A 12,341-nucleotide genomic window follows, 5' to 3' on the forward strand; every position below is an offset into this window, starting at 1 on the left:
ACTGGTGCTCACTCCTTAAGTTCTGAGAGAACTTCTAACACCTGAGTCTCAAAGGTCGAGTTGCCTTGAGGAACAGGCGGGGTTGTGGCTGTTAGTAAGGCTGTGGTGGTCAGTAAGAAGATTGATTGGCAAATTAATTAAAATTCTGCCTTGGTGGTGGAGGATTGTAAGAAGTGCCTTGTGATGAGTTCTCCATGAAGGCAGAATTTTAATAATTTTGCCAACCAATCTTCTTACCGACCACCACAACCTTACCGACAACCACAACCCCCACCTGTTCCTCAAGGCAACTCGACCTTTGAAACTCAGGTGTAAGAAGTTCTCTCAAAACTTAAGAGGTTAGCACCAATAGTTCACTCTCATACTCACTCCATTGCCAAGCTAGAGGCCCAATTGGGTCAAATGGCCAATAACATGAATAGGAGAGAGGAGGGAAAATTACCGAGTCAGACTGTGGCCAACCCTAAGGGTCAATAAGGGGCAGAGGGGTCGAATGGGAATAGAAAGCACCATGAGCAAGTGCAAGCGGTGATTACCTTGAGAAGTGGGAGGGAGTTAGAGCCTCGGCCAGGTGCGTCTGATGCAACTAAGGCTAAGAAGGGTGATCACGGTGGTCAACCCAAAGAGAGCAAGGGTGAGGGAGAAACACCAAAGGGGGATGACTTAGCCCCTAGCACTTCACATGAGCCTAAGGCACCATATGTGCCTAAGGCACCCTTTCCCCAATGCCTTGAGACACCGTCCCCTTTCAATAAGAAGGCGGCATCCATGGAAGCGATGATAGAAGTTTTTAAACAAGTTAAAATCAACCTCCCCCTGTTGGAGGCAATTAAGCAAGTACCCTCCTATGCTAAATTTTTGAAAGACCTTTGTGCACAAAAGCGTAAATCTAGGACACACATGTTCTAACAGGTCATATTCACGGAGCAAGTAAGCTCCATTTTATTGAATGATACACCCCCTAAGCTTGATGACCCGGGTGCCCCAACCATTGCATGCATTATAAGGGATCATTTCATTGATAGGGCCTTGTTAGATTTAAGGACTAATGTCAATTTGTTGCCATACTCTGTGTACGAAGAATTTGGGCTTGGCGAGTTGAAGCCCGCTATTGTCACACTCCAGTTGGCTGACCGGTCCCTCAAAGTGCCACGTGGCATGATTGAGGATGTGCTAGTAAAGGTCGATAAGTTTTATTTTCCTGTTGATTTTATGGTTTTAGATATGGAACCGGTAGCAAGCTCTAGGAAACCAATCCCGGTAATCTTAGGTCGACTTTTCTTGGCTACGGCTAATGCATGTATTAATTGTTGTACTGGGGTTATAGAAGTTTCATTTGGGAATATGTAAGTGAAACTCAACGTTTTCTAAGCATCCCAACAACCCCATGAAAGAGATGAGTGTTTATTTGTGGATGTTGTGGAGGAGGCTTTACCCTCCATTCTTATAGAAGACCCTCTAGAGGCTTGTCTAGCTCATTTTAGGTTCGAGGATTTTGATATTGACGGGTCAGTTGAGGAGGTGAATGCCTTACTTAATTCTTCTTCTACACCCAATTTTCCTCCGTGGAAAGCCCGGTTTAAGTTCCTTCCTCCTCTGTCTAGAAAGCCTGTCATACCATCCTTAGTCACACCACCTACACTTGAGTTAAAGCCACTCCCGGCCATACTCAAGTATGCATTTTTAGGGCCACACTAAAGACGCCGAACACATTGAGACACAAATCATCAAGCAAAAAAAATAAAAAACCAAAATCGAGATAAAAAAACACATTTGACACACAAATCAAACGATCACAATCAAACTTGATAAGAATGTCCACAGATAATGGTTGATCATCAAGAAAAATGATAAGAGAAAAAAAAATGTAACATCATAAAATTTTCTACTATAGATAGAAATAAATCATCCACAATTCATGTTTTAATCAATTCATGCCAATAGCACTGTTAGATGCCAACACCTTAACATGCAAATCATCAACAAGCAAAAAATAGAAACCCAAAAAGGGGTAAATTTAAATAGATTGATTGCAAATGAACAATCACAGATACCCCAAAAAAAAATAAATAAATAAATAAATAAATAATCAATCACATGCAAATCATCAACAAGCAAAAAATAGAAACCCAAAAAGGGGTAGATTTAAATAGGTTGATTGAAAATGAACAATCACAGATACTAAAACAAAAACCAAAAAACACTGAATAATCAATCACATATACAAGTTTCCAATTAAAATAAATGGGTTAAAAATCAAATAAATAAAAAAGGATCGCTGAAGAAAAAAAAAAAGGCGTGTAAACTAGATTATTAATTTGAAAAATTCCCACAAATCAAGATAAAACAGATGGGTATAAGAGATTATACCAGAAACAACAGAATTGAAGCAAGAAGAATTCACAAAGACCTCTGGTCCTCCAGTTCAAGTTCTCTCTGCCTAGACAACCAATTGTTTGTTGAGTCAGCGAAAGCATTGTTGTGGCTACTTTAATTCAAAACGCTTAACCCTCTCTCTTCTCTCTCTCTCTCTAGAGTTTCGCGATGTGAAAATGAGTGGGGTAGGGTGTAAATTTTTCTTCCTTGTGTGAAAATTGATAAAATCGCACGTGACTTGCACGTGGTATTTTTCTGTTCAAAATTCTAAAGGTAAGTGACGAAGGAACCACATGGCAACAAAAATGAAAGTATTGTGTTAAAATTGCTGAAATTGAAATTAGGAGGATTAAAGTGAAACCTCGCTTGATCTACAAAGACTAATAGTATAACTTACCCTCAAAACTATAAATATATTTATTCCACTAGGTGTCTTTGAAGCCTTTATTGCTCAATTGTGTTGCAATGCAAAACAAAGAAGCTAAGAGGGATCAACCAATCGGCCTAATGACATCTGCTTTAAGAGAATAGTGCCCTGAAACCGATGATCTCTCTCAAATAGCCAGTGCAGTCTTTTTGCAGATGGGACAAGAATTCTTCTCCATGAGCCACTGTTTGATGCAATCAAAGTGAAACTCATGCCCACAATCCAACTTCCAGATCTCTCACCCATCAACATAATCTTCCTGCAATCCGATTCGACAAATGAAAACAAATTGCTAAAAATCCCATGTGAGCTGCATGTGGTTTTTTCCATTCAAAATTCTAACGATAAGTGGCGGAGAGACCACAATGCAACAAACCTAAATGTACGTGGTTCAAATTGAAATTATCCCTAAAACTAAAAATATATTTATTCCACTTCGTGTCTTGAAGCCTTTATTTTTCAATTTTGTTGCAATGTGGTCTTTCCAACACTAGAAGAGAGTTGTACAATATTGGCTTACCCTAATTTGGGTGAGATCATGTCTATTTATAATCAATATAAGATACACAGGAAAAATGAATTAAATAATTACATCAAATCTCTAAATAATCATAATTTATAGAATTCACGGGATCTCCTAAATATACAATATTCTGTATTCCAGCACTCCCCCTCAAGCTGGATCAAAGATGTCAACCAAACCCAACTTGTCAATGGAAGATCGAAATAGGGATGGTCCGACAGATTTGGTGAAGATGTCGGTAGTCTGAACAGAAGATGGAACAAACGAGGGACATACAATGCCAGCTCGAACCTTTTCTCGAATGAAATGAATATGAACTTCAATATGCTTAGTACTCTCATGAAGCACAGAGTCAGAGGCAAATAAGATGGCAGACTTATTGTCACAAAATAGCTTGGAGGAATTATTCTCCTCAAAGCCTAACTCCCTCGTTTGGCAACAGGCTGGTTTAGCCAATAAGTTACTAAAAAAGCCAAAAAGCCAACAACCCATAACAAAAAGTCAAAGATTCTCTTTTCTCTCTACTTTTTGCACATCTTTTCGTAAAAAGCCAAAAAGTCATCCCAAACATACTAGTTTTTTTTAGCTCATATTTTAGCCAAATAGCCAAAAAGTTACTAAATTAGTCTGTTCCCAAACGAGGCCAGAATGGATCAAAGCTATAGTAACTCACATGTCCCATGAGCCATGGCTCGGTACTCAGCTTCAGCAAATGATTGAGAAACACCGCTTATTTTTTGCTTTTCCATGACAAAAGATGGGTACCAAGGAAAGTACATACCCCAAAAGTAGAACGTCTATCAGTCAACGAACCTGCATAAAACAAGACAATTCTATTTGAATCCCACCATTGAAGAATAAACCCAAACCTGGACATGACTTGAGATATCTCAAGATGTGGTGAACAGCATCAAGGTGAGCAGTACGAGGTGAATGCATAAATTAACTAACCACACTCACAGCAAATGTCAAATTTGGTCGTGTATTAGTCAAATAGATCAAACGTCCTACCAATCTCTGGTAGCGAGATAGATCAAAAAGCAACTCACTAGACTCAGCCGAAAGTTTCAGATTTGGATCCATAGGAGTAGATGCAGGCTTGCACCCCATCATACTGGTGTCCCAAAAAAGATCTAAAGTATACTTCTGCTGGGACAAAGATATCCCACTACGAGAACGAGCTACTTCAATCCCCAAGAAATATTTGAGAGGACCCAAGTCCTTGATGTCAAATACTCGACTAAGCTCCTATTTTACCTTAGCAATACCAATGGAGTCATCTCCTGTAAGGATGATATCATCCACATAGACCAACAAAATAATACATCGACCATTGGGCTGACGACGAATGAAGCATATATGGTCGGAGTGACACTGAATAAAATCCATAGATAGGATAACAGAGTTGAAACGGTGGAACCATGCATGAGGAGATTGTTTCAAGCCATAAAGAGACTTATGCAGACGACAGACCTTGCCAGCATACTCCCCCTCAGCCCAAAACCCGGGTGGAGGATCCATGTAGATCTTCTCAAGTAAGTCCCCATATAGAAAAGCATTCTTGACATCAAGTTGATAAAGAGGCCAAGAAGAAGAGGCAGCCAAGGAAATAAGAAAACAAACAGTGGTCAATTTAGCAACCGGTGCAAACGTAGCCCTAAAATCCTTGCCAAGAACCTGGGTAAAGCCCTTAGCAACAAGATGAGCCTTATATCGGTCCACTATACCATCAGCCAAGTATTTGACTGTAAAAATCCACTTGCACCCAACAGTCGTCTCACCAGAAGGTAAAGAGCCAAGATCCCAAGTGTGATTATACTGCAAAGCAACCCTTTCAGTTTGCAGAGCTATAACCCATTGGGGATTCTGGAGAGCCTCAGACACAAACCGCGGGATAGAGATTGACTCAAGCTTGCCAAGAAAAGACTGATGAGAAGCTGAAAGGGCATCATAACATAAAAACTGGGAAATAAGGTGATTAGTACTAATAAACCAACCAAACTGATTAGGGGATGGTGTTCACGAGTTGGATAACAGGAAGGAGCTGGGGAGTGAATAGTAAAGGGAGTACTTGGGCCTGAGGGCAAAGAAGATGCCGGAGGGGGCGGAGCACGAGGGCGACGAGAGTATATTTGTAATGGCGAAAAACTAGCTGGTGCAGATACAGGCAATGATGAAAGAGCATATGAATCAATGATAAGAACATGGCGAGCACTTAGCGACACAGCAGGAGGCGGTGCACTCGAGGTGGAATCCTGAAACACAGGGTTAGAACCAAAAAATGACATATCTTCGCAAAATGTGACATCCATAAAATGATAAAAACGACAAGACAACGGATCATAGCACCTATAGCCTTTAGAGAGAGCTGAATAGCCTAAGAAGATGCATTTAAGAGACTTGTTATCTTACTTGGTCCGAGTAGGACTACGATCCTGAACAAAACAAGTACAACCAAACACACGAGGCACAAGAGGAAATAACACGGTATCTGGATGAAGTAATTGAAAAGGGGCCAACCCGTGAAGAATCTGACTAGGTGTCCGATTAATAAGGTAAACAACAGTAAGCACAGCCATATGCCAGTAGGATTTAGGGACATTCATCCCACAAACAAGACACCAGACAACAGACATAATATGACAGTTTTTACGTTCAGCAATCCCATTTTGTTCAGGGGTGCAAGCACAAGTGCGTTGCTGCAAAATTCCCTGCTAATTAAGTTAGGAGCAAAATGCATCAAAGATGTACTCACTCCCATTATCAAAACGAATATTGCATAAAACGGTGTGGAATTGGGTTTTGACCATTTGTAGAAATTGAATAAAAAGTGAAGGCATATCAAACTTCTTTTTAAGCAAATAAACCCAAGTACACCTAGAATGGTCATTTATGAAAGTCACATAATAGCGATGCCCAGAAAAAGCCAAAAGAGGAGAAGGACCCCAGATATCAGAGTGAATAAGGTCAAACATACATGAGGCGCGATACATGTGAGGAATATAAGAAGTAGGAGTAAGTTTAGACAGTTCAAAAACAACACAATGAAACTGATGATCCTTGCAAGCTTTATTAAGTGACAAAAAAAGTAAACATAAATAATTAAAGTTTCCATGTCCTAAATGAGCATGCCACAAGGCTAAAGTCTGAAAAGAAAACACATAGAAAGACGACTCAGGTAACACAGCTACTTGTAGGCCAGAAGTGGTAAGATGGAAAGGTTTTGGGTCCCCGTAGTAGTATAGCCCGTCGCGCTCAAACCCCTTGCCAAAAATCTTCTTCGAAGTCACATCCTGCAATAAGTAATGAGTAGGTAAGAAAATAACAGCACAATGAAGGTTTTTAGCAAGGCGACTAACAGAGAGAAGATTATAAGCAAAACGGGGCACATGTAAGATAGAAGTAAGTGTAATATCAGACAACAAGGACACATTACCCTTATGTTCGACATGTGAAATAGACCCATCAGCAAGACATACAGTCTGAGCGGTAGTAAAGACAAGAGAGGATAAACAAGAAAACTCACCGGTCATATGATCATTGGCCCCAAAATCCAATACCCAAGTAGGTACAATGCGAACATTAAAGGCTATAAGAGTACCTGTAGCAAGTGTGGCAGTGGAAGGAACACTTGGAAACATGGTAGTGAATGAACCGAGTTGCTCTTGAAGGCAACCAATTTGAGATTGAAGCTGATGAAGATCAACAGAATGAGTCGGCTGAGGAGTACTAGATGTGTCAGCAATAACAGCAGTATGAGGAGAGCTTGAAGGGCGTATCCTTGTAAAGCGTTGCTTCAACTCAGGATGGAACTTGAAGCACCGTGCTTGGACATGACCAGTTGCGCCACAATGGTGGCAAATAACCTTACTACTAGAAGTATGAGAACTAAACTTGACAGCAAGAGCTATCTGATCTGAAACTGAAGATGAGGCAGGAACGGAAGAAGGAAGTGGAGCCACTGGTTAAATCAATCGACGACGACGCTCCTCGCTGTCAATAGTAGCAAAAGCCTCATATAAGGATAGCATAGGTGATGTGTTCAAAATCTGAATACGAAGAGACTCAAATTCAGGTTTTAAACCTATCAGAAATTGATAGGTGTGCTGGCGAGCAAGACGAGCAGACAATAGAAGCGACAACAGCTGGAAAATCACTCAATGGCTCATACTGTGCTAACTCTTCCCAGCAAGACTGAAGGTACCCAAAAAATTCGACAACGGTAAAACCTAAAGCTTCCTGAGAGGCATGAGAAATATCTTGATAGAGTTCGAAAATCCTAACATCATTGTGGGCATGTGCGTACATCTGGGTAAGAGCACTCCACAACCGAGGAACTGTATCACAGTACATGAACATGTTGTAGATGCGTTCTTCCATAGAGTTGAATATCCAACCAAGTAAGGTGCAATTGTCAATATCCCATCGAACCCGCTTAGGATCATCAGCGGGAGGTTGCGTCTTGGTTTTCAGAAGCCATCTAGATTTGCCTCTACGCCCAAGGTAGAGAAGTATAGACTGACTCCAAGCAGCAAAGTTGTGACCATTAAGCAACACACTAGTAATCCACTGAACCGGAACATGGGAGGCAAGGGAAACATCTGAATGAGGCATAATACTCTGGGTTTGTGTAATAAAGTCAGACATTCTGAAGCACCACGAAGCCGAAGTAGCGGCGTCACACAAAAGAGATGCTACCAAATAAATCGATAGCCCAAGTAATAAGGAACATACACAGGTTGCTTACCACATCAGCAACACACAACCCTAAAACGGTTAAAAACCAGCCCGGACCATCCTAGAAGAAAGCCGAACTGCACAGAACCAGGACAGAGCCTGGTTGGCTGCTGTAGGAACCCCGACAGTGACTAGAAAGGACTGCCGAAGGAGAAAGAAAGGGTTTCGGGTGGTGTAAGGTGGTTGAAGGGGGTTGGGTAGGTGAGTCGGCTACTAGGAAAGGGAGGAGAGGCTGGCAGTGGTGATGGGTAGGTGCGGCTAGGGTTTCTTTAGCTCTGATACCAAGAAAAGAGTCATACAATATTGGCTTACCCTAATTTGGGTGAGACCGTGTCTATTTATAATCAATATAAGATACACAGGAAAAATGAATTAAATAATTACATCAAATCCCTAAATAACTGTAATTTATAGAAATCACGAGATTTCTTAAATATATAATATTATGTATTCCAATAACACTTACATTGGAATTTTGAATGGAAGATCATGTGGAACACACGTAGAATTCTAAGCAATTTTCACAAAGGAAAAAACAATGATAAATTGCACTGACGATGCCAACACATTGACACAAATCATCAAGCAAAAAAATAATAGAAAACCAAAATCGAGATAGAAAACACATTGACACACAAATCAAACCATCTCAATCAAACTTGATAAGAATGCCCACATATAATGATTAATCATCAACAAAAATGATCAGAGAAAAAAAAATGTAACATCACAAAATTGCTTCTCTATTAGAAATAGAAATAAATTATCCACATTTCATGTTTTAATCAAATTAATGCCAATAACACGGTTAGATGCGAACACCTTAACATGCAAATCATCAACAAGCAAAAAATAGGAACCCAAAAAGGGGCAGATTTAAATAACTTGATTGAAAATGAACAATCATAGATACAAAAAAATAAAATAAAATAAAAACTGAATAATCAATCACATATACAAGTTTTCAATTAAAACAAATGGGTTAAAATCAAACAAATTGAAAAGGATAACTGGAAAAAAAAATTAGGCATGTAAACTAGATCATTAATCCAAAAAATTCTCACAAAATAAAGATAAAACAGATGGGTATGAGAGATTATACCGGAAACAATAGAATCAAAGCGACAAGAATTCACAAAGACCTCTAGTCCTCCAGTCCCAGTTCTCTCTACCTCAACAACCTATTGTATGTTGAGTCAACGAAAGCATCGTCGTGGCTACTTCAATTCAAAATGCTCAACCCTCTCACTTCTCTCTCTCTAGAGTTTTGCGAAGTGGAAGTGAGTGGGGCAGGCAAGATATAGCTGATTGCGATGTTCGCAATATGGATGTTCTTGGATAGAAAAACAACACATGCAAAATTGTGGAGATCGTAGTGGAATTCAATAGGAAAATATAGGGATTACCAATGTATTTTTTGCTTGTGTGAAAATTGATAAAAATTCCATGTGACTTGCACATGGTCATTTTCCATTTAAAATTCTAAAGGTAAGTGACGAATCGGACCACATTGCAACAAAAATGAAAGTACATGGTTAAAATTGCTGAAATTGAAATTAGGAGGATAAAAGTGAAACCTTGCTTGATTTACAGAGATTAATAGTATAATTTACCCTTAAAAATATATTTATTCCACTAGGTGTCTTGAAGCCTTTATTTCTCAATTGTGTTGCAATGCAAAACAGAGAAGCTAAGAGGGATCAATCAATCGGACAAATGATATCTGCTTTGAGAGAATAGTGCCCTAAAACTGATGATCTCGCTCAAATAGCTAGTGCAGCCTTTTTGCAGATAGGACAAGAATTCTTTTGCATGAGCCATTGTTTGATGCAGTCGAAGTGAAACTCATGCGCACAATCCAGCTTTCCAGATCTCTTCTCCATCAACATAATCTTCTAGCAATCCAATTTAACAAATGGAAACTTATATTTGAAGAGGAAGCATGAAAGTTAAGACAAATAGAAGAATTTCATATTTCTTTACCTGACAAACACAACTCAGTTCCTCCTTGACCGGAAGTCCTAATTTCATCAACTGATACCTAAGCTCCTTCACAACCTCCAAAATGGCATCCTCACTCAGTCCAGTGTTCACATTTCCAATTTATTCATTTTTTATGTGGGGAATTGCCAAAAATCCCACCTAAGTTGCAAAATGTATGTGGTTCAAATTGAAATTACAAGGATTAAACACCTCACTTATCTACAAAGACTAATAGTATAGTTTATCCCAAAAACTAAAAATATTTTTATTCCACTTCGTGTCTTGAAGCCTTTATTTTTTCAATTTTGTTGCAATGTGGTCCTTCTAACACTTTTCGTTGCAATTTTGAACAGAAAAGACCCCGTGGAACGCACGTAGAATTTTAAGCAATTTTCACAAAGGAAAAAACAATGAATAAATTGCACTGAAGATGCCAACACATTGACACTAATCATCAACTAGAAAGAAAAAAAAATAGACAACCAAAATCAAGCAAATTTAAATAGATTGATTAAAAATGAACCACCAATTCGAATAGAAGAGATGGAGCAATTTATCAATCAAACGATCTCATGTATATAGACTTCTAACAAAAAAGGCTTGAAATCATTATTAAAAAAAAAAAAAAGGGCGTGGACACTAGATTATTATCCAAAAGCTTCACACAAATTCAAGATAAATAGATGCGTAGCAGAAACAATAGAATCAAAAACTTCACAAAGCACCTCTCGTCCTCCAACTCTCTCTGCCTCTCTCTCTATCTGTTTCTTTCTAACCCACTATAGAGAGTTTTGTGAAGGGAAATGAGTGGGGCCAAGGAAGCTAAAGTCGACAGTGATTCTTGTAAACTAGACGTTTTGGATAGAAAAACACATGCAAAACTAAAAGAATCAAACTGGAATTTCAAAAAAAAAAAATTATACAGCTTGTTTGGTTTAGATTTTCATAATTCACTTTTTAAAAAATTAATTTTTTTTTTGTTTTCCGTATTTTTTTTATTTTTACTATTTTTTTTAATATTCTAAGCAATTTTTTTAATTTTTAGATGTACCTAACATAAATACACTTAAAAAGTATAATATTTGTGAAAAAAATCTTTAGAAAATTCACTAAATATCAAAAATACAAAAAATAAAAACAAAAACAAAAATTTAATACATTTTTTGTATTCTTGTGTATTTATTTATTTTTTAAAATATTTTTTTACAAATATTTTACTTTTTAGATACATCTAAGTAAGGTGCATCTAAAAAAGTAAAAAAATTACTAAAAATTGCTTAAATTTTTTAAAAAAAATTCACTAAAAACAAATAAAAATAAAAAAAATAAAAAAACTTAATTTTCAAAAAATTGAATTCAGAAAATTGAAACCAAACACACTGATAGGGACCACCAGTGTAGTTTTATCTTCTTTTTTTTCTTTGTGGAAATAGCTAAATTTCCCACATGAGTCGCATGTGGTCTTTTTTCATTCAAAATTCTAACAGCAAGCGGCAAAAGAACCTTTTTGCAACAAAACTAAAGATATGCAATTCAAATTGTTCAAATTAAAATTACGAGAATTAAAGTGACCTTTCGCTTAATCTACAAAAACTAATATAATTTACGCTTAAAATTATAAATATATTACAACATGCATCGTTAAAAAAAACCCAAAAACAAACAATAGAAACGACAACTAAAAATGTGCACTGAAGTGTACACTTGCTCATGTTCTAATCTCCTCCATTTAGTGTTTTCTAATCTCCTCCTATGGGGATATATTTTCTGAGTATCAACACGTGGCAAGGTGACGCCGACGTGTCAGCCGAGGTGCCACGTGTCCTGGTCGTAACGCCGAGGTGATCTCGACAAGGCCGAGGTTATCTCCAAAGATATCGGAATCCGAGATAAAGCGAATAAAGGGCAAGAGTCCTAAGACGAAGAGGGGACTTAACCAAGATAAGGATAAAGCTCTTAGGGAGTTTATCTTTATCTCTTAAAGAGTCCAAAGTAAGCACTAAATTGGAGTTCGTAGAAGTCATACTTCTAGTAGGACTTAAATTGAGTATATTATAAAAGAGAGGCACCCCCGTGGGTCTAAGGTATGCAATTTATGTTTTGAGTATTAAGTTTTGCACTTGATTATCTTTGAGAGATATACTGACTTGATCGTCGGAGTGCCCCCGGGTGGAAGAACCACCGCCGGAGCCTTTTCTTTCTGTTTCAGGTTGCTAAAGCCATCTATTCTTCCTGTGCTCTCCAGTTGATCACTAAGCAGGCAGTGTGGTCAGATTTTCACCCACACAATTTGGC

General features: G+C 38.2%; 1 protein-coding gene across 1 annotated transcript; it reads right to left on the minus strand.

The window, feature by feature from the left end:
• Window positions 1-2,857: 2,857 nt before the first annotated feature.
• LOC145824339 (uncharacterized) lies at window positions 2,858-7,940 on the minus strand. The gene is made up of 11 exons (XM_082923982.1): window positions 7,484-7,940; window positions 6,806-7,248; window positions 6,518-6,619; window positions 5,891-6,037; window positions 5,398-5,581; window positions 4,800-5,263; window positions 4,584-4,700; window positions 4,278-4,475; window positions 4,000-4,123; window positions 3,511-3,769; window positions 2,858-3,062 (listed from the first exon to the last, which is right to left on the minus strand). Exons 1-11 carry the CDS (start codon window positions 7,938-7,940, stop codon window positions 2,858-2,860), a joined length of 2,700 nt encoding a protein of 899 aa, XP_082780108.1.
• Window positions 7,941-12,341: the final 4,401 nt, after the last annotated feature.

The sequence above is a fragment of the Camellia sinensis genome, chromosome 4, assembly GCF_055761805.1.
Source record: "Camellia sinensis isolate YWXY chromosome 4, ASM5576180v1, whole genome shotgun sequence".
In the NCBI taxonomy this organism is placed as follows: Eukaryota; Viridiplantae; Streptophyta; class Magnoliopsida; order Ericales; family Theaceae; genus Camellia; species Camellia sinensis.